Here is a 23,244-nt window from a genome sequence, read left to right as displayed (position 1 = left end):
AGGTGGGAGCAGAAAGAAAGCAGAGAGAGAAATGAAACCAGCCAGTCTTGCAAAATGAATGCGAGTGAATGAGGCACTGCGGAAAGAAGGTCAGCGTCTCCAAGCGAGTCAGGGGAAGGCAGCTGAGCAGCATGCCTGGGCTACATGCCCGGGCCAAGCAAAGGGCTCAGCGGCCTGCCTGGGGATGACTCAAGCAGGGCAGGCTTGTCAACGTTTCCTGTCATCGATAATGGCTGAGAGCCCCCAGTGGTGTCTTCCAGCGTTGCAGCAGCATCCCGGAGGCTGCTGCAGCTGCGTTTCCTCGGTGGGGCCAAAAATCTTCTCGACTGGGCAGATGGCACTAGGGCAGTGGGAAGGATGGGCTAAGGGCCAGTTTATGCATTTCAGCCACAGAGGCCACTTTATCTCCACGTGGCTGTCACCCTATGGGCAGCTAGGGCAGGTGTTTTCAAACAGGAAGGAATGGCACTTCAGTGTGCCACAAGAGAACTGCACAAGAAACTGCCCCAGCTGTGGCATGCACCCCTGGGCCACCACTGGCTTTGCCACAGGATGGATGGATGTCTAATGCATGTACCCCCTCCTCTGCTGCTGCAGTACAACCATAATACAAACAGCAAAACACATCACAAGAATCAAACTGATACTGAAACAAACGTGGCCAATTCCCTATTTCCCAGCTGCAGCTGCCCCATGGAGCCATTCAAAGCAGGCTTTCATGCAGCAGCTGCATATCAGTAAACTGGCTTAAATCAGCTTTTGTATTTCCTGCATCTGTGCAGTGATGTCATTAAGACCACAACTTCTAACGGGGGAGAGACTACATCGTAAGGGGAAGAGCCCGGATGCTAACAGGCTTCTTCATCACTAAAAATCATGTATCTTTTTCGGCTATTGAGAGAGCTTTGGCTATTGGGTGGTATAGAAATTAAATAAATAAATAAATAAATAAAATCTTTTGAGACTGTGTCTCTGGGCACATTAGGAGGGAAAGGGGGCGCCTGTCAGATGGTTGGATTTCTAAAAGCCTACGAGCCAAACAAATAAAAAATGGATTTTGTTCCTGTGTTACGAACCACAAATCACTTTAGAGACAAAAAGGCATTCTTAGTCAGGAAGCACTTTAAATATTCAGCAGGAGTAATACCTTGATCCTAAAGACACAAGGACACTGTCCAACGGGACTAAGGGCACAATCCTATGGGGATAGTTGGCGGCCTCTGAACTTGGAGGCGACTGACTATCCAATGCAGGGCGGGCTGAGCAGGGAGGGGATCTTCTCCTCCGTGCTCTGGCTGCCCTGCATTTGCGGCTAGATGGCTGATTTTGGCTGTCTAGCCAGGGTGCTTCGGAGTGGGGCAAGGGGTGCCGCGCAGTGCATAGGAAGCGTTGTAACGGCGCTTCCGCTGTCCCCTCCCCTCCAGCAGGAACACCCCCTTTTCAGCCACTCCGCACTGCTCTTATGAGTGCAGAGCCAGGAGCGAATCACGCCGCCTACGAGGTGCTGAGGGCAGGGAGTTGGTTATCTGGGAAGCAATCTTGGAGCGCTGCCTCCGAGCTCAGTTCCCAGAAAATGAAAAATCCTATGGCCATCTAGCCACTGTCTAGCAGCCATAGGATTGCACCCTTAGGGTGGCTAAATCCTATTGTAGCAGGAGCAGGGAAACACTGAGCATGATGACATGACAAGCATTTTCTTTAGCTAAATGTTATTGGGAAGTCAGAGAGGGGACAGATTGGTAGCAGTCGCGTGCTCGTCTTAATTTGAAGAGTTCAATACTTTCCACTAGAGTATTGGACAGACAGTTCCCCCTAAGACTAAGCAATATCCCTGTGGGTAGATATTTGCCTCTCAACATTTATCACAGCCTAGTCGTTTTAGCAACAGGCACCGTGTGATAAATGGTAAAAGACAATAAAATGATGGTGAGGAGACAGCAAAACGAGTCTCAGCCCCCCAGAGATCCCTGAGAAGTGCTGTTTGCCAGCCTGGTGCTCTACGTCCCCAACATAAAAGCTGGTACAGAAGCAGGAAGGGGCAAAGACACAGATAGAGGGAGGAGGCAAGGAGGCCAACAGAGAAGACAGAAAATGTGAGAGAGGGAAGGAGTGGGAGCTTTGAGGAAAGAAGGAGAAAGACGGGCAGAAAGTGAAGGCAGGTATGGCAGAATGAACAGGCTGCTGATTTCTGAATGAGAAGATCTGCCAGGCCAAAAGTGCCAGCCTTGGCCAGCCGTACCCTTTGCTACTTACGTCATCCTCTGTGTCTCCACCTTGCATCGTCCCTACAATCCGCTTGCTTGGTCTCCCTGGAGCAGAGAGAGAATTCATGAGACTATGGCTGCATATGTGCCAATGCTGGAGGACAGATGAGACTGCCAAAGATGGTAGAAGGGGGGCCCTCAGACTTCTCCTCTAGCATCTCTGCTCACAGGTTTTGCATGTTCTTGTAGCAGTTCAAAAACCTGTTGGGCAGAGACGAGAAGCCAACGAAGGGAGTGCGGACAGCGCATGCAATGATGCCTCCATCACGCCACCTTCCGCACTTTTGCTTTCCAATACTGCGGCAAGATGCTTTAAAAGATGGTATCGGATTTAATGAAATATCAGATTGCTGTTAACAGGGCATAGTTTAGACCAAGTGTGGCTTCAAACAAGTTGCCAAAGGAAATGTTTTTGGAGCACTACAGAGGCTTTGGGGCAAACAAGAGGATGTGAACAAAAACCTATTAAGGCGTTTTGAGTCTTGATTCCGGGTTTTTGGCTAGTGCGTGCGAAGAGCTCCAAAGAGCTCATCATGTTCCCAGCTCATACAGAGCACAATCCACTGGTATTTTCTCCTGTGCAAGTCCCAATGAATGTTGATTAATTTCAATGAGGCTTCATTGAATGGACAATTGATTGTGCCCAAAACAACAAGTACGCCAGCTCCTGAGAGTGCAAATTAAAACAACGAACAATCAAAGGGAAGCTATGATCTGTTATCAGTTTAAGATGCCAAAGTCAAGAGATGTTTTCAGTCTTTCAATCCTTTTGTACCCAAAGGTGCAAACGTCCCATGCATCTTAGAACAGCCACCTTTTTGCTATTCCAAAAGCACATGGATGTAGGGCTCCATCCAAGGCAGCATCTTTTCACTTATCTCTGCCTTTAATTGGAAAACAGTGGCTTAAATAGAAGCACATTGGCTTAAGTGGTCTATCAGGTTTGCTCTTATGACTAATTTCTGAGTTACAGTCAGAAGTCAGTTCTTTTTGTAAGGAACGGCGGGTTAACATTTCTTGCATCCAGACAGCGCTTGACATGGCTGATGTTCTGAGTCACATGCAGGTCGCTCCCAAAGTACTCCTGTGCATTAACACCTCCTGCTTGACATATGGTTCAGGCTTGGTAGAGACTTGTGAAAGCATTCCCACACTACAACATCGTAATGTGAGAAGCTGGGGAGAAAAGCTGCATCTTTTGCCCTTGGCTGAGTTGGAGTCTTTGTGGGGATCAAAGGTAATTATTTTTTTAATGAGGTGATGTACCTTCCAGGGTCCTGCTTGACTTTAAGGTCTAAGCTAGACGTGATGGGACAATTCTGTGTGTTTAAACATGAAACTGCCCCAATTATGAAGAAAGGGGGGAATTCAATTTAAAAAGCCAAAAGGGTGCATGTGTGAGGAATGCAGAGCACACCCACAGCGAGGTATCCCAGATGCTTCTCTCCTCAGCCAATTTTCCAGTACTGGAACTGAGTCCGGCAGGAGGGGTGTGTGAGAAAGTGAGCCATGCCTGGATGGAAGGTTCTGCACTCCTTATCCACTTCCTCATTCTGTTTTTAAAATTAGACCTCTTCATCCACCTCTTTCAACATGATTGGGGCACTATTGCTGTAGTATCTCCAGATGTTTTGGACCAACTCCCAGGAGCCCCTCCCCAAAGCCCCTTCCTGGCCAGTGGTCAGGAATGCTGGGAGCTGAAGTCTAAAATATCTGGAGAGCTACCTTCTGCCATCTCCTGAATTATAGCATTGGTTTGGGGCCAGGTTATTTGAAGGACCGCCTACACCCATATAGTTAAGTATGTATGTAAAGTAGATTGAGACTAAAAAGAGTGAGCATCAAAACTGGGAGAAAAACCTATTTCAGATTCCTAGAACCTGGCCTAAGTTTTATGCACCAGCCCTTCACAGAACTGAACAAATATTTCATATCCATAGGCGCCACCATCAAGCTTCTAGGCACCTGCTAATTTTCCCCACAGGGCAAAGTGCTTACATCTGTAATGGAGCATCAACCAGCCTTGTGATTTTCTACTCGCCTGAGGAACACTGCAGAGCCTTTGGGTAAGCATGCAATGCACAATACATGTGCGGGATACCCTCGCACCTCCACCTTGCAGCAGGCCTTGGAGGCTAGAAGGGAGAGTAACAGAGCTGCAGGCAGCACTGTGGCAGTGAAGATGGCAGGGGAGAGAGGAAGACGGAGTAGCAGCATAGTAAAATGGAGCAAGGATGGAAAACCACTTTGCCTAAGTGAAAAAAAAATTCTATTTAATTCCCGAAACTATGAAAACGGGGGTGGGGGGAGCTTTAGGGCAGAGTGGGAAAGCTGACTAGCTATGGGGCAATCACGATGGCAGTGGCTGCCACAACTATCAGAAGCAATTTTATGAGCTTGGGACTGGAGAGCCAACCTTTCGCTAACCTTGGGAAGGAGAGGCTCTGTATTCTACAGAACATGTTCTACCCCATTTGGGGGGCGGACTTTCCCCCCTTCAATCTAGCATCCAGAGCTGGTCCTTCTACTGTATGACCTGCAAAGGCGAGCTCTGTGCTTTGGCCTCGAGCAAAAACCACACAAGTAAACAAACAAAGAATGTACAATCTGGTCCCACGTACTCTCTGGCTCGTACCAAAGTTCAGATATCTGATCATGAATTTCTAGCATGCTTTGCCTTTCCCCAGGGGTGCAAAGAAGTGGTAGATGTGCAATAAATCCAAATGTGGGGTCGGAGGAAGGTGGAGAGGATCCAATAAAAGAAGCACACAAGCGGCCAACAACTTGCCTGGCTCGATTGGGCCCCCAGGGAGCTTGTCAACCCTGCTGCTCTAAAAACTATGAGGCTTTTGAATTATATGTTCAATAATTAAAGCTTTTGCTGAGTCAGGACCAGGTGCCCATCTCCTTTAGGGACAGCTGAGCCCTGCTTTCAGAAAAGAAGGGGAATGGAAGAGGTGCACAAACTTGTTGGCCCAGAGAGGGGCTGGGGCTGTACATGCGTGAGTGCACACACTCACCTACAATTTTTTTTTTACACACGCACCCCTCTCTTTCCCTCCCTGCCCACGGAGATGTAGGGATTGCTGGGAGATGGTGGAGGTAAAAGCCTCCCGTCCTCCAGCGATTGCTACAGTAATCTCAGAAGCCAGGGGAAAAGGGGTTCTTCCCCTGCAGCTGGGGTGCAGGGAAAAGTTGGCGGGGCCCTGCCAGCTTCAGAGGCCACACAGGGAATGGCCAAGGGCTGCAGGAGGCTGCCAGTTGTGCACCCCTTTCTTAGGGCACATCCAAGTGGCATCGAATTCCAATTGTGCCATTTTGGCAGGGCAGGATCCTGTCTGTTCAGAAATGTTATCGTCACCTGCCAGCCCTCCAGGCTGACAGAGACTGCTACAGGACCAGTGTTGGCAGGCTTTGCATGGTGAGCACAAGGCTATGCTGGGAGATAGAGATGTTTGGCTTTTTCCAGGACATTCCTCATACTCGTGAGTTACCAGACACCCCCAGCCCTGAGCATGGGACATTTCCATCAGGATGTGCCCTTCTGGCAAGGTTTGTCATATGAAATAGCCATGGATGCATACAGCACGAGGCTCAGCACTGGGTTCCTAAAGCCCAAGCCGGAGCAGATGTGTGTTTGAACCAAGACCTGCTGTAAAAAGGGAGGTTCCTTCTGTTAAATGTTTAAGGGGCTGCAGATGAGAAATTCAGAACTTTCCACCTCCTACAGCCCTTCTTCCCAGGTACTTTTCTTCCAGCCAGGGCTCTGATACCAGAAGTGTGTTGGGCTGAGAAAAGAGCAACCATGTCGTAGTTTGACCCAAAGATATGTAGTCTAAATTTGGGGCTGATTGCATTTCAGCATTCTGTGCATATGCCAAATCTTTCAGTTCCCAGCCACTTCAATACCCTGAGAATCAACATTTTCATTTTTTAAAAAGCACATTTCTAGTTCTCGTGGTCATGAAGATAGGCTTTTGAAGGCCCGTGGCACCACCTTGTGAAATGAAGCTGGCAGCGCTCATGCTCAGCCCCCATTCACTGCCACATGGCATGTGCAGGAACTACTGTGCCGAACCATTTGGGAAGAATGAGCAAGGGCAGGGAGAGGTACCTTGCATCAGCATCTCCATGGCCGTATGCTGCTTCATCAGTTGCCTGTCTTCCATTTCACTGTCAGATCCCTCATCCTCATGGATCTCGATGTCTGAGTCATTGTTACCTAAATAAAAACACGAATGCCCACAAGAGTTACAGCCCTCACTGAGACACGCTCAGGATGTCAGACCCATCTCTCTTTGCTCTTTATTTCATTTTACGGTATGACTGTGGACTGACAGGCGGGGGAGAGGCCAAAGCTCAGGGGTAGAGGACGTGCTTCGCATGCAGAAGATCTCAAACCTCTCCAAGTAAAAGGATCTCAGATAAGGGGCCTGGGAAAGAACCTTGCCTGAGGGTCCTGGGGAGCTGCTTCCCCAACCTCCAGTTCTCCAAATGTGTTAGACTGCAACTTCCACCATTCCCAGCCAGCCCCCAGACTAGGGGAGGCTGGAGCAGACAGTCTTACAGGGCTGCGGCACTTCAGGCCCAATCTGGCTCTTCCAAGGCTTCCCCAACCACCAGTCATGTTTCCTGGCTTTTGTGCAGCTTCCTCTCCATTCTAAAAGGTTGAAAAGCGTCTCCTTACTGGCAGCGAGAGCTTTAAGCTAAAATGTGCTGGCATTTCTGGCCCCGCCCCTTTTGCCTTCGGCCCCGCCCACCCTCGGGATGTGGCCCCCAAAAGCTTCCCCAAGATTGAACTCAGCCCTCAGGCTCTTAGCTGCAATCTCACCTGCATAGTTAGGGCATTTAGACCCCACTGACTTCAATGGCATTTAAGCTAAACGGTGCCCTGGACGGCAGCTCAGGTTTACAGCAGACTCCATTACACAATTTACACGTCACTGAGAATCCACACATGCGTACAAACGGACGGGGGAAGCTGGTCCCGTAAAGGAGTCCCCCTTCCCGCTTTCAGTCCTCTTACTCTCAGACATCTAAGTTTATACAGCATCACTGTGCGATAACACATACTACATTTTTCGTGGGATCGCTGTAGTGGTCACTGGAGAATCGGCTTATCAGAGCATCACCAGAACAGATTGTTCCTTCTGATCATGCCAGGCAGTTGCCAACAGGAGAGAAGTAGGGTGGTGATAAATACAAGATGCGTTTGCTGTCAAGCCGACCTGCAGGAGCCCACCCACACACCTCTCTTTACCCCTGCTCTTAAACCTGTGGCTCTGTTCAGCCTAGCGAGAAGGCCTGTACAGTGTGGCAGGAACAGCTCCCAAGCAGTCTTCTGCCTTATCTCCTGCAGATAACGGACACTACTGATTGTCATGCCCTTCACAGAAACATAGGTAAGGGACTCCGTGAATCGGTGGCCTATCGGAACAGACACAAATACCCAGAGGTTTACATGGGCTGAATGGCTGCTACTCAGCGCGCTCAAAACCTGTGTTGTGTAGGATACAAATGCAGGATTTTGGAAATGCTATACATTTTGTTTGTAGTTGATACTGCTTGCCAGCTGGTTACAAACCTCTCAGAAATTTATTCTGGGGGGCTGTGATGAGATCTAAAGAACATCTACCTCATCCCCAACCACTGAGAAGCAGGGAACCTGTTCACTTAGGGGGAAAAAGATAAGTATATCCCTCATTCAGGATAATTTCTAGATAATTAAGGATCACTTGCCCAAGCGCAGTTACCAAAATGAGACAGAAACGGGCTGTGGATTTATTACAAAATGCATCTCTCTATATATACTCCAAACCTCTACTGATTTTATACCTGTTCAACTGTTATGGCTTCCCCCAAAGAAACTTCGGGATTGTAGTTTGTACTTTTTGCATTTCAATTTCCTTTGACCACAGGGTTTACATTCCTCCCTCCCCAACATATGTATGTAAAGCTTCCAATTTGAGGTTGACATTTCATACATTTGATGAAGTGGAAAGTGTCCATGAAAACTTATGCCAGAACAAATTTGTTAGCTGCAACAAACTAACATGGATACCCTCTGGAAATTGATATTTGACCAGTCTGTTGACCAAGTCTTCTTAGACAGGTAAAATGGCAACTGCGCAGAATAGAACATTAGCTTTCTTTAGGCAAAACAGAAATTGCAAACAGCCTCCAAAACAGGTCCAAAAATACAATATTTACTGATGCCTGGAGAGGGCCAATGCCCACACAGTGAGAAGAACCACAGACCATGACCCTCAGAGGAAAAAGACCACATCAATCAAGTTTTCACCTGAGCAGGTTTTTAAAAATACAAATAATACGGGGGGGGGGGGGCGCAAACCCAACCTTTATTCTGTCTTTGCTCCAGCAGACTTGAGCCAATGAATGCTGAGAGCACCTGAAAATTTGCAGTAGTCCTATAATTCCTTCCTTGGGCCAGGATAAATCGAAAGGCTTTCGGCTTGCCACATGTGTTGGCTTTGCTGGGCTCCTGTACTGAATTTAACAATGGGGCATTTTTCAAAGTTGTTTTCAAATTGCTTTTCATTTGATGTGTGCAGGGAGCTTTCGACCCCCCTGTGGCTGCTGCTAGAATTTTTTCAAAAGTGCTACCAAACAGCAGTCCCTGCTGGTCTGCAGTTTCAACAGCTGCTGTTTCCAGAAAACAGAACACTCACGAATTTCTCTGCCTGCTGAGGAACCAGTAAGGCTGTTGTGTAATGTTGCTTCGTTCAAGGCAGCAGGTTTAAAAGCCATTTTAATGTTCAAACTACTTACGTTTTTATCTAGAATTACAGTCAAACAGACCCCCCACCTTAAGACAGAGAATTGAGGACAATCTTTCCTCTTCTCTTCCATCCACATAACCATTATGTGAGGTTGTTGTTGTTCTTATTATTCAGTCGTTCAGTCATGTCCGACTCTTCGTGACCCCATGGACCATAGCACGCCAGGCCTTCCTATCCTCCGCTCTCTCCCAGAGTGTACTCAAGTTCATATTCATTGCATCGGTGATGCTATCTAGCCATCTCATCCTCTGCCGTCCCCTTCTCCTTTTGCCTTCAATCTTTTCCAGCATCAGGGTCTTTTCCAGCGAGTTTTCTCTTTGCATTAGGTGGCCAAAATATTTGAGCTTCACCTTCAGTATCTGTCCTTCCAATGAGCACTCAGGGTTGATTTCCTTTAGGATGGACTGATTGGATCTCCTTGCAGTCCAGGGGACTCGTAAGAGTCTTCTCCAGCACCACAGTTCGAAAGCATCGATTCTTCGGCGCTCAGCCTTCCTTATAGTCCAGCTCTCACAGCCATACGTTGCTACTGGGAAAACCATAGCTTTGATTAGACGGACCTTTGTCGGCAAGGTGATGTCTCTGCTTCTTACTATGCTGTCTAGGTTTGCCATAGCTTTCTTCCCAAGGAGCAAGCGTCTTTTAATTTCATGGCTACAGTCACTTCCGGTAGTTCTCGGTTCACATGCTGCTGAAGCCTAGCTTGTAGGATTTTGTGCATCACCTTGCTGGCATGTGAAATGAGCACAATTGTACGGTAGTTTGAACACTCTTTGGCATTGCCCTTCTTTGGAAATGGAATGTAAACTGACCTTTTCCAGTCTTCTGGCCACTGCTGAGTGTTCTAAATGTGTTGCCATATTGAGTGCAGCACTTTAACAGCATCATCTTTTAGGATCTTAAATAGCTCAGCTGGAATACTGTCATCTCCGCTAGCTTTCTTGTTAGTAATGCTTCCTAAGGCCCACTTGACTTCACTCTCGAGGATGTCCGGCTCAAGTTCAGTGACCGCACTCTCATGGCTATCAGGGACATTCAGATCTTTCTTGTATAGTTCTTTTGTGTATTCTTTCCACGTCTTCTTAATCTCATCTGCTTCTGTTAGGTCCCTGCCTTCTTTGTCCTTTATCATGCCCGTCTTTGCACAAAACGTTCCCTTGAGATCTCTGATTTTCTTGAAGAGATCTCTAGTCTTTCCCATTCTGTTGTTTTCCTCGATTTCTTTGCATTGTTCATTTAAGAAGGCCTTCTTGTCTCTCATTCCTATTCTCTGGAACTCTGCATTCAGTTGGATATATCTTCCCCTTTCTTCCTTGCTTTTCACTTCCCTTCTTTCGTCAGCTACTTGTAAAGCCTCATCAGACAGCCACTTTGCTTTCTTGCATTTCTTTTTCTCAGTAGTTCCTCAGGCACTCTGTCTATCAGGTCTAATCCCTGAAATCATTCCTCACCTCCACTGTATATTCATGAGGGATATGATTTAGGTCATACCTGAATGGTTTAGTGGTTTTCCCTACGTTCTTCAATTTCAGCTGAAATTTTGCAAGAAGCAGCTCATGATCTGAGCCACAGTCAGCTCCAGGTCTTGTTTTTACTGACTGTATAGAGCATCTTTGGCTGCAAAGGACATAATCAATCTGATTTCGATATTGACCATCTGGTGACGTCCATGTGTAGAGTCGCCTCTTGTGCTGTTGGAAAAGAGTGTTTGCTATGATCAGTGTGTTCTCTTGGCAAAACCCGATTAGCCTTTGTCCTGCTTCATTTTGTACACCAAGGCCATGCTTTCCTGTTATCCCGGTGATTTCTTGACTTCCTACTTTAGCATTCCAATCCCCTATGATGAAGAGGACATCTTTTTTTGGTGTTCGTTCTAGAAGGTGTTGTATGTCTTCATAGAACCGATCAACCTCAGCTTCTTCGGCATCAGTCCCATTTTATCATCTGGCAACAGGTGGCTGAGGGAACGCGGCCTTTTGGCCATGAATGCAGCCCCTTCACACGAGTGAGTAAACAAACGAAGTGATGTTTTCCATTAACTATAGTTTCTCATTTCACTCAAACAGGGAAACTACGGTTAACAGTGTTGGGATAACAGTGTGGGGCCCAAACATGCAAAGAACTTCCTCCTCTCATAGTATCCCGCCCGTGCATTAAGATCTTCAGAGGAGACCCTTCTCTGAATACCGGTGAGAGATATATATTATGAATCCACAAAGGGGAGGGCCTTCTCTGTGGTGGTGCCTTGACTCTCAAATGCCCTTCCAAAGGAGATCCAATTGGCACCAACTTTGTTGTCTTTGGGATGTCAAGTTAAAAGGTTTCTTTTTGCCCAGGCATTTTAACATCTGATTATTTTAGATTTTAATGTTAAAAAGAAATGTGTTTTTTTTTTAACTGAACTGATTGAAGTTTGGTTTGCTGGTTCGAGAGTTGTTGTCTAATTTGCCTTTTAGCATGTAAGGGTACAATCCTGTTATAATAGTCAGCAGCCTCCGAACTTGGAGGCTGATGCCTATCTGACGCAGGGCGGCTGGAGCAAGCCTCCGCGGTCCATCTGCCCTGCATTTTCGGCTAGACGCACAATTTCACGCATCTAGCCAGGGACTTTGGAGCGGGGGGGGGGGGGGAAGCCTCGTAAAGCGGCTTCCACACTCTCCTCCCCTCCCCTCCCCACCCCTGGGACCACCCCCTTTTCTCCCTCTCTGCGCTCCTTTTCTGAGCGTGGAGAAGAAGCTGGCACAGAAAGAACCGTGCTGGCTACAAAGGAGCAGGGGAGGGGGCGAGAAGCGCAGTTCTTGGGAACTGGCTTTGGAGTCCTGGCTCCGACCTCTGTTTCCAGAAACCAAAAAATCCTATGGCCCTCTAGACAGTGTCTAGTGGCCATAGGACTCCTCCCTCTGTGTATGGTTTTTATATTGGATTTGGTATCTGTGTACACCACCTTGGGATCATGTGGATGAATGGCAGTTTATACATTTAAATAAATACAGAAATACAGAAATAAAAAGCTGGGATATTCAGCAATGGGGAAGACAATGCTGTGTCTTTGTGCACCACTGAATTCAAAGGATAGCAAAGTTTCAGGAGGAAGGAAAACCCCCACCAAATCCCGAATGTGTTAAAATAAATCCCTCCCTGAGCTCTGGTTCCATTTTAGCTACCAGCCGACAGATGTGTCACTTGCTCCAAAAAGCTCCACTCTGTGTGCTCAACATTCACCTGGGAAACTCAGGAGTCCCACTTGGATTGTACTATATTGGTAATCCAATGCGACTCTCATTCACTCCCATCACATCAAATATTTTTTGTACCACAGCAGATACATGAGATGCTCCATCTGAGTGGTCTAGGCCTGGGAGCTTGTTCCTCTAATCCACATGGTATTTTTGCTCACAAGAGTGAACAGCTTAGAAATTGTTTGCAAAGCAGAGGCAATTTTACGGCTGTGAGATTGTTATTGCTCCAGGGGAAAGCTCCATAAATCGAAAGTCCAGCCCTGAATACTTGAGCAGCTAAGAATGTGCTGGTTCAAATCCCATCTTACTTACAGACTCATTTGGCAGCCTTGGACAAAATGCCATCTCAGAACCTCAGTTTCCCCATCTGCAATACAGGGATTTCTGAAATAATGTTTGTGAAGTGCTCTGAAAGTGCAGGAGCTACCTCTACGAGCATGTACAGAGTGCCCATCCCCTCTAACTAGGATTCGACAAGGAAGAGGCAGGCAGGCAGGCAAAGACCACCTCTGGCCCGATGGACCATCCGTACTTTTCCCCACAGGGGTCTTTTACCATCAACTGCTCTGTGGGAGAGATCCTTATGAGTTGCGGGGGGGGGGGGGGAGTGTTTGGCTAATATCGTTTACAGTGACTATATTAACATATCTTTATCTTTCTTGTAAGCCAGCTTGGAAGGATTTCTGTCCTGAATGGTGCGATATAACTAATTATAATAATAAATAATATCCTCCTCCAGGCCTCTCACAACTCACTTTTTATGAAGCCTTGGGCTTAATTCCCGAGCTTCAGCATGCACAACAGGCTCACATGCATCAGCTATCCATCCATCCATCTCTCTCTCTCCCTGCCCCTCCCCTCCCCGCCCCTCCCGCGGTGCCCTCCCCACTGTCAAAATTTAGAGAATGATCTCCTGGCCTTGTCTTCTTGCTTCTGAAATTCTGTAAAGCACCATTTATCTCGATGGCACTGCGTAAGGAATAAGTACCAATAACAACATATAAAACATGTCAGATTAGTATTATAATTCCTACTAGTAAAATGCCTGTCCTTATGTGTGACATATGTGTGAAGAGGGGTCCACACACCTCCAGGACCTCTGAAGGAGGAAAGTACACATTGCTTCTGCATTCCCTTGTTCCCATGCTGTCAGAGCCGGGGTTGGGGTAGGGGAGGTTTCCCCCTCACCAAAGCACTGCCCTCAAGTGCAAGGCTTTCCTTTTCCTCATAGGAGAGAATGGTGAGCGACTCCTGACTTATAGGGGAGAAAGTAGAGGGGTGGGTATACAGGTCTGGGGGTGAGGGGAGCGTTGAGCTAAATCTGCTCACTGCCCCTGGTCAGCCCAGCTATTAAGAATCAACCCTGCTCCTACTCCAACCTGCATAGTCCCATCTGGGATTTTGTTTCTTGGTCACATGACGGCATGTTAAGAATGGGATGGAATATTGGGAACAAGTATATGTAGACACATATAGATGCATTAAGTTTATAATACATCTGAGATGACATCTGCCCTCCAAAATTTGTGACTCACAACTGGTGAATTTGGTGGTGGTAGGATTTCAATTATTTCCAGGAGATGGGGACCCCCAAGCTCATTCACCTGAATTTCAGGGGGCACTTACTGTAGCAGCAGATGTTCACTGTTGCTTCTTTTCTTTTACCATTCAAAAGAATGCTCATGCTCGTGAGGGTGGCAGCAGCCTTGGCTTTCTCCCTCTCCCCTCCATGTTTAAAACTAAAGCTGCAGCAGACAGACCAAGAGCTCCAGCTGCCACTATTTGTCCTGCTTTAGTTTTAATCAACATGGGCAGGAGAAGAAACAGTCGCTTTTAAAGGGTTAGGGAAAGGAGAAGAAAAAAAGGAAACCACTGATGGAAGGGATACATCTCTGCAGCCCTCCTGAAACAGGGCCAAACCTAACACAGTCCTTACAGGTAGTTTACACTCCTTTGACTAACATCCTTTCCAAGGTCACTGTTACACTGCTATTTAGCCTCAAGTTCATATTCATTGCATCGGTGATGCTATCTAGCCATCTCATCCTCTGCCGTCCCCTTCTCCTTTTGCCTTCAATCTGATGCTGGGAAAGGTTGAAGGCAAAAGGAGAAGGGGACAGCAGAGGATGAGATGGCTAGATAGCATCACCGATGCAATGAATATGAACTTGAGCACGCTCCGGGAGAGAGCGCAGGACAGGAAGGCCTGGCGTGCTGTGGTCCATGGGGTCACGAAGAGTCGGACACGACTGAACAACAACAAGAGCTACCTCTAGCCTGCTGCTATCCTCTGCATCTTTTCTGCCCTCCAGGTTAGCTCACTCGTATTTGGCATGGCACCAGCTGGCATCACTCACTTGCAGGACTTGTGTGCTGGGCTGAACTGTCTCCCTACTGATAGATGTTTAGAACTGCTCATTCTTCTGGCTTCCCTCACCCCTGCTCCCTTTGAAGTCTCTGGCAACCCCCCCCCCCCAGCTTGCTAGACATTTTCAAACACATTTGCCCAGAGCTATTTTCAAATGGCCTCTTTGAAGCTGGCGTACAATTGGAACTGATCCTTAAATATGAACAATCTGTTCCTCAAAAATCCTTTATAAGTTTCCATACTTTCCTTAGGAGTTTGGAAAGCTTCCTATCTAAGCACCACAATGTGGCTCTTACAATAAAATCCAAGTAGCTTCTAGCACACTTTCAGGTGGTCCCTGAGTCCGTCATATAAATGAGAGTGACTATTAACTATGTTGGCCAAGTAGAACATCCTTCTTCAAAGGCAGTAAGCCACTAGTTGCTAGGAAGCACAAGAGGGGAGGACCTTGGGCTAGATAGACCCTTGGTCTGATCCAGCAGGACTCTTCTTCTGTTCTTAAGACAAGAATATACTGAAGAGCCAGAGGTGTCTTAGATGCTTCTATTACATGGTGAAGAGGCAGGGCGCTTTCAGTATAAATGTTAAGACAAACTGAAAAGCAGCTTGTCTCTTCTTCAGCGCAAGCAGCTGCAACATTCTACAGGACAGCTGAAAGGTAAGAAAATGTGATCCACAAAGATCGGAATACTAGTTGTCAGCAGAACGAACTTAAAAGCCACTGTTCTACAACTTTAAGCCTATTGCCAAATCCAAGAGAAAATCGATTAACAAGCTGGAATTATCAGATACCAGTCCTCTGTCAATCTCAGCTACAAGTAGAAATTCCCTTAACTGAACCACAAGAGAAAACCTCCTGGGTTCTTTCTGCCCCTCATAAATGTTAAATGCATAAGTAGCAATATTAAAATCACCAGGGTGATTCACCCAAGGGGTCTGTGCTGACGTCTTAGTTAAGAATGAGTCAAAATTGAAATATCAATATTTTTGGCAGAAGTCCAGGTGAAAATTATTCCTGCCAATCTGTCACTAACTTTAATTTTTCAGTCAAACATTAATGTTATAACAATATTATTTGAACACTTCGTTCTACCTTGTGCGGGCAATCTTACTAATTATAGTACTCTTGGTATTGCAAGGAGGGATACTGTTTCTTGTCTCCTAGCTGAGCAGAGGAAGCTGCTCCAGCTGGTCTAGGGACTATACAAGCAAGCAAACTCCCAGACAGCGAGCGAACAGGGAGAGCAAACAGGAGTTTGGCAGGGGAGTTCAGCTGGGGAGGTCAAGGGGGAGGTCCCTAACAATTTTTTTCAATTCCTTTTCCTTGTAACACACACTTCTATACCAGTGGGACTCTGTTGTTAACCTCCAGTGAATAGAGGACAAAGCACAGACTATCCCAGTACAATCAGAAAGTTAGAAACATAAAGGGAATAGAGACTATGGAAGGAAAAGACTCTGCAGTGGTGGTGACCTGCGAGGTCTGTGCAATGCTAGTTTTCTTGTCTGAGATCAACAGGGCCTACACGTGCAACAAGTGTGAGTTGATTACACTGTTGGAAGAAAAAGTAAGAGCACTGGAGCGGCGAGTGTCGACCCAGGGAATAAGAGAAGATGAAGAGTTCTTAGAATGGTAGAACTACCGCAGCAAAGCAAAGTACAGAAGTTAGAAGAGCAACAGCAAGCTAAGACAGAAGAGGAAAATGCTGAGGCAAGGAAAAAGGAAGTAGAGGATACTCCTTGGAAAAGGGTGACAGTTAGGAGCAGAAGAACTAGAAGCCACTCTGCACCACTGGAAGCAGTGGAACTATGGAACCATTTTCAGGTGCTTGAGAATGAGACTGGAGGGCAGCCTGCAGAGGAAGAATTACAGGGGACCCCGCAGGACAGCAATCAAGAGGCTGAAGGTCAGTCAAGCAGAGGCAATGAAACCAAGGCCTAACAACAACAAGAAGTAGTTGTGGGAGACTCCTTGCTGTGTGGGACTGAAACCCAAGTATGCCATGAAGACCCATGGACTCGCCAGGTATGCTGTCTCCCAGGAGGACAGATTAGAGACGTGACTGAAGGATTGCCTGCACTCATAAAGCCCACTGACAGGTACCCCTTTCTTCTCATCCATCTGGGAACAAATGATACCGCCAAGCAGAGCTATGAAGAAATCACGTCAAACTTTGAAGCTTTGGGAAGGAAACTCAAGAACTTTGGGGCCCAGATAGTTTTCTCATCCATCCTTCCAGTAGTTAGAAGAGGGATAGAAAGGGAAAAATACTCTGGGTGAATGACTGGCTACAAAGGTGGTGCTGACATGAGAGATTTGGATTCTGGGACCACAGGCTATACTTCCTGGAAGATGGACTGCTGGCAAGGGATGGGTTGCACCTCACAAGGGCCAGGAAGAATGTGTTTGGCCACAGCATGAAGAACTTTATCAGGAGGGCTTTGAACTGAATCTCACGGGGGAGGGAGAAGTAAAGTTGGAGGTAACAATGGACGAAGGCTTATGCACCACAACAGAGAAAACTGCTCTACTAGTATCCAATAATAGTCTTCAAAAACATGTAGGAAGAAAGCCAGACTATAAAGCACATGATCTTCAATGTCTATATACTAATGTCTAGAGTATGGGAAACAAACAGAACAAACTTGAACTGTTAATACAAGAGGGAAATTATGACTTGATAGGTGTAACTGAAACTTGGTGGGATGACTTAGTGGGAATACAGCAACAGAAGGATATAACTTGTTCAAAAAGAACTGAAGGAACAGAAAGGGAGGTGGAGTTGCACTATATGTTAAAAATACATATCTCTGCACAGAAATTCAGGAGGAGGACCTTGGTAGCTCCATTGAGAGCATCTGGGTTAAAACAGATGGAGCGAAGAATAAAAGGAACATGGTGGTCGGAGCCTACTACCGGCCACCCAATCAAGGAGAAGACGAGGATGAAACCTCGTTGGGAGGTTGGACTTGATGGCCTTGTAGGCCCCTTCCAACCCTACTACTATTCTATGAAACTTTTGAAAAGCAAATTACCAATGTTTCAAGGAAACATGATGTAGTAGTAATGGGGGAGTTCAATTTCCCCCATATTTGCTGGGAGACACATTCTGCAAAACATGGCCCCTCCAAGAAATTCTTGACTTGTGTTTCTGATAATTTCCTCCTACAGAAAATGGAGGAAGAAACTAGAGGATTGGCTCTCCTTGACTTGATCCTAACCAGCAGAGATGACTTAGTGGATAAAGTAGCAGTTACGGGAACTCTGGGGGAAAGTGACCATGTTATACTTGAGTTCTTGGTTCTAAAGGAAGCAAAACCTGAGTGTAGCCAAACTCGTACCCTGTATTTTAGGAAAGCCAATTTTAATAAACTCAGAACAATGATAAGTAAGGTCCTATGGCAAGCAACTCTAATGAGAAAAGGAGTCCAAGATGGACAGGAGTTTATAAAAAAGGAAATTCTAAAGGCACAATTACAAACCATTCCAACAAGAAAAAAAGGTGGACAACAACAGAAGAAGCCAATGTGGCTTCACAAAAAGCTTAGAGATGGCCTGAAAACAAAACAAGGACACATATAGGAAGTGGAAGGAAGGCCAAGCTACAAAGAAATAGTACAGTCAGGTAGCACAGAATTGCAGGGATGGCATCAGGAAGGCTTAAACAGAGAATGAGCTGAGGTTAGCTAGGGATGCTAAAAGCAACAAAAAGGCTTTCTTCAGATACATCCATAGTAAAAGACAGGGGAAAGAAATGATGGTTCAACTATTAAATGAGGACAGCAAAATAACAGATGACAAAGAAAAGGCTGAGGTGCTCAATTCCTATTTCAGCTCAGTCTTCTCCCAAAAGAGGGTCTATGACCCCCCAGCAAAGGCAAAGTACAGGCTGAAGGATTGCAGCTTGAGATTGATAGGCACATGGTCAAGGAACACCTAATTACTTTGAATGAGTTCAAATCTCCAGGGCCGGATGAACTGCATCCTAGAGTAATAAAAGAACTGGCAGAAAAACTATCAAAACCACTGTCTATTATCTTTGAGAATTCATGGGGGACGGGTGAAGTGCCAGATGACTGGAGGAGAGCCAATGTTGTCCCTATCTTCAAAAAGGAGGAACCTAGGAACTACATACCAGTCAGTCTGACATCCCTGGGAAAATTCTGGAGCAGATTATAAAGCAACCAATCTGTAAGCACCTTGAAAATAGTGCAGTGATTACTCGAAGCCAACATGGATTTGCCAAGAACAAATCCTGCCAGACTAATCTGATCTCATTTTTTGATCAGATAACCTCCCTTGTGGACTGTGGGAATGCTGTGGACATCATATACCTCAACTTCAGCAAAGCTTTCGACCAAGTGCCCCATGATATCCTGATTAGCAAAGTAGCTCAAGTGGGCTAGATGAAACAACAATCAGGTGGATCCACAGTTGGCTACAGAATTGGAATCAAAGAGTGCTTATCAATGGGATCTTCTCAAACTGGGGGGAGGTAACGAGCGAGGTACTGCAGGGTTCAGTCCTGGGCCCAGTGCTCTTCCACATTTTTATTAATGACTTGGAGGAGGAGGTGCAGGGAATGCTTATCAAATCTGCAGATGACACAAAATTGGGTGGGATAGTTAATACCCTGGAAGACAGAAACAAAATTCAAAGTGATCTTGATAGGCTGGAGCGCTGGGCAGAAAACAATGGAATGACATTTAATAAGGATAAATACCAAGTTCTGCACCTAGGAAAAAGAAACCAGATGCACAGTTACAAGATGGGCAATATTTGGCTCAACAATATTACAAGCGAGAAGGATCTTGGAATTGTTGTAGATCACAAGCTGAATATGAGCCAACAATGTGATGTGGCTGCAAAAAAGGCAAATGCTGATTTGGGCTGCATTAATAGAAGTACAACTTCCAAATCCCAGGAAGTACTAGTTCCCCTCTACTCAGCACTGGTTAGGCCTCATCTGGAGTACTGTGACTAGTTCTGGGCACCATGCTTGAAGAAAGATGCAGACAAATTGGAGAGGGTTCAGAGGAGGGCAATGAAGATGATCAGGGGACTGGGGGGAAAAAGCCCTATGAGGAGAGACTGAAAGAACTGGGCATGTTTAGCCTTGAGAAGAGAAGACTGAGGGGAGACAGGACAGTGCTCTTCAAGTACTTGAAAGGTTGTCCCAGAGAGGAAGGCCAGGATCTCTTCTTGATCATCCCAGAGTGCAGGAAACAGAATAATAGGCTCAAGTTACAGGAAGCCAGATTCCGGCTGAACATCAGGAAAAACGTCCTGTTAGAGCACTACAACAATGGAGCCAATTACCTAGGGAGAGTGGGCCCTCCCATGCTGGAGGCATTCAAAATGAGGCTGGACAGCCACCTGTCAGGGATGCTTTGACTTGGATATCTGCATTGAGCAGGGGTTGGACTCGATGGTCTTATAGGCCCCTTCCAACCCTACTATTCTATGATTCTATGATCTCCCACAAATCAGGAGGTGCAAGAGAGAAGAAAGTAGTGATGGTGAGGCTGTCAGTTACTCATCTGCCTTTTAATTCAGGCTTGTACAATTCATTCAGGCTTGTAAATTGCTACTGACCACCAACCTGGATGGCTTTTAAAGGCCATTAGAGAAATTCAAGGGGGATAAGGCTAACAAGAGCTATTGGTCATGATGGCTATCTATGTATTACCTCCAGTATTGGAGGCAGTATGCTTCTGTACACCAATTGCTGGGGAACATGAGCAGGAGGGTGCTACTGCACTCATGTCCTACTTGTGGGCTTGCCATAAGCATCTTGTTGGCCACTATGAGAACAGAATGTTATTTATTTATTTATTGAATTTATACCCTGCCTTTTTTCCTCTTGCAAGGAACCCAAGGCGGCTTACATTATCCTCCTCCTCTCCATTTTATCCTCACAACAACAACCCTGTGAGGTGGGTTGGGCTGAGAGTCTGTGACTGGCCCAAAGTCACCCAGTGAGCTTCCATGGCTGAGTGGGGACTAGAACCCGGATCTCCCAGCTCCTAGTCCAACACTCTTGCCACTACGCCACAGTGTTAGATTAATAGGCGTTTGGTCTGAACCAGCACAGCTCTTACATTCTTATAAGAAACAAGCAAGCAAACCTGTGCTTAACTCTCAGCCTCCTCTATTAAAATTGACCCCCAATCATTAATCAACCAGTGCTTTTCTTGAACAATCAATTAAAGCTTATAATCCTAATTAACATCAGACATTTCCCTCTAACATACTCCTGGGGTTTTTTTTTAGTGACATCACAGCCCAGTTTTGCAACAAGTTATGTCCAGGCCGCATTGCATAATGTACATGAATATTCTAGATGCTACAGGAAAGGGTCAGTATCAAGATGTTAACAATCAGAGCCAGTTTATACGTTCAGCAGAATTAGGTGGCAAATGTTTACCTGGACTGCACCGTTTCAGCCTGCAGACAGGGGTGTGGAGGGCATGCTTGAGCAATATCCATAGACATAGACAAATAGCATATTGTGAAGAATGCTGACCTGAATTCTTCTCCCTGACATAATAGTTTTCTGTGTGCATGGGGGATTTTTTTTTTGCCATTGGGAACCATTCATAAAGTTGGTATCCCATTTGCCGCTTGACATGGTATATTCTGCAGAAACCTTTAACACTTTTGCGCTACTAAATGGGTAAACTGGTGTTTTGCGAATCTGCCATGCATAAAGTGGAAGAGGGCTAGGAGAAGACCGCATCCCTCGATTAGGAACTGGAGGATGTATGTGCGCTGTTGGGGAGAAATGGGGATTAGAGAGGCAGGAGGCCCCTAGGTAAAGGAGTCAAGGGAGTAGGGGACCCAGGAGGGGACCCAGGAGGGGGCACACTCCATTGCCAAAGTACAGGCTTTGCATGCAGAAGGCCCCAGGTTTAATCCCTGACATCTCTGATTAAAGGCATAGCAGGGCTGAGAGGGATCTGCCTCTGCCTAAGCCCTGCTGACAGCCCATGTAGACCAGAGTGATGGTCCAATAGTCCGACTCAGTATAAGGCAGACTACCAGGACCAGGGGCCAAATCTGCCCTTCTGAGGCTCCCAACCTCCAGGGTTCTCCAGAAAGCCATGCCCCTGAACCCTTTCCCCCAACCACCAATCATTTGGTGGTTTCCCACCTTTTGTGCAGTTTTTCCCCCACTCTAAAAGGTTGAAATGCCTCTCCGCAGGATGAGTTCCTGGCAGTAAGAGTTTGAGCTGAAATATGATGGTATTGCTTGTATTTTTGGCCCCGTCCTTTTTGCCTTGGCCCTGCCCATCATTGTAGCATCTCCAAAATGGAATTTGGCCTTTGGCCTTCAAGAGGTTCTGTCCCCCAGGTATAAGGCAAGTGCATATTTGGACATATGCATAACTCCTAAGTCTGACAGAGAGGGGCCAGAGCTCAGTGGTGGAACACATGCTTTTCAGGAAGACAGTCCCAAATTCAGTCTCTGGTATCGCCAGTAACAAAAGATCTGATGTTCCAGAAATGAGAAAAGCCTCTGCTGGGCACCACCTAGAGAGCTATCATCTGTCAGAGTAAATAGCACTGGGCTAGATGGACCAATTGTCTGACCCAATAGGAGATTGCTTCTGTTCCTTTGGAATGAGTAGGAGATGAGGCAAGGGCCTGGATTTCACAGACTGATTAAAAATAACCAGCCAAATCTTTGGCTACGGGTCACCAGTACAGACACATATTTTTTGTTAGGAAAATGTATGTGGCAGGCAGAAGTTATACAGGACAGTGGCATTTCTTCCAGGGCTAGCGACTGAGTTTGATACCACATCGTTAAAGTGAGCATGGTTTGTCTTTTCCTACCACTAATAGGGCTTGCCCACTAGGTCACTATGCAATGAATATGAACTTGAGCACGCTCCGGGAGAGAGCGCAGGACAGGAAGGCCTGGCGTGCTATGGTCCATGGGGTCACGAAGAGTCGGACACGACTGAACGACTGAACAACAACAACAACTAGGTCACTGCAGTCAGGCTTGCAAAGGGACCTTTAAGCCTGAAGCATCCAGGATTTTCCAGCTCCCACCAGAGAAAGGGGCCAGGGAGAGAGAAAGAGACAATACACAGCCCTTGCTTCCCATTCCCACTTGAAAAAGGCCAGTTGGGTGGCAGGACAATGATGCAGACAAGGAGAACTACTCTAGCTCTACATCTCTATGAAACAAGCCCTAACTGTCTGCCTGGTATTTAGCTGCCACAGTAATGTGCCAGGCTGCATTGGACCTTGGATCTGCCAAGACATGAAAGGGTTAACAAAAAGAGCTCACTTCCACTCTTCAGCAGACGTTTCTCTTCCTCCTTCAGCTTGCTCTGCATCAAACGCAGGGTGTTCTCTGCTTCCTGTAGGGAAGGGAAAACATCAGATCAGAACAGCAGCTGCACCTTCACCCAGCTCAAGAGGGTAACAAGACATAAGCCAACCTGCTGCCAAGGTTAAAACTCTGCAGACAACTTAGTGCCACAGGACAGAATTTTAAAAAAGAGAAAGTCTCTCCCCATTCAGTGGATCAACTCTACCTGTTCAGAAGTGCTGCAAA

The 23,244-nt window shown here is 46.4% G+C and overlaps 1 protein-coding gene across 2 annotated transcripts in view; it reads right to left on the bottom strand.

Moving 5' to 3' along the window:
• The window catches only part of IFT38 (intraflagellar transport 38), a 132,140-nt gene that overhangs the window by 2,327 nt on the left and 106,569 nt on the right, over positions 1-23,244 (bottom strand). For both annotated transcript variants that reach the window (XM_084818805.1, XM_084818806.1), the window contains exons 9-11: positions 22,975-23,047; positions 6,379-6,486; positions 2,254-2,309 (exon numbers count right to left, since the gene is read on the bottom strand). In XM_084818805.1, the coding sequence (XP_084674931.1) occupies positions 2,254-2,309; positions 6,379-6,486; positions 22,975-23,047 (237 nt within the window). The remainder of the gene's footprint in view (positions 1-2,253; positions 2,310-6,378; positions 6,487-22,974; positions 23,048-23,244) is intronic.

The sequence above is a fragment of the Heloderma suspectum genome, chromosome 12 (assembly GCF_057233095.1).
Source record: "Heloderma suspectum isolate Gila_16-S chromosome 12, 16-S_ref, whole genome shotgun sequence".
In the NCBI taxonomy this organism is placed as follows: domain Eukaryota; kingdom Metazoa; phylum Chordata; class Lepidosauria; order Squamata; family Helodermatidae; genus Heloderma; species Heloderma suspectum.
Note: the sequence above shows the minus strand (reverse complement) of the source record. Positions and strands in the feature narration are given on the sequence as shown.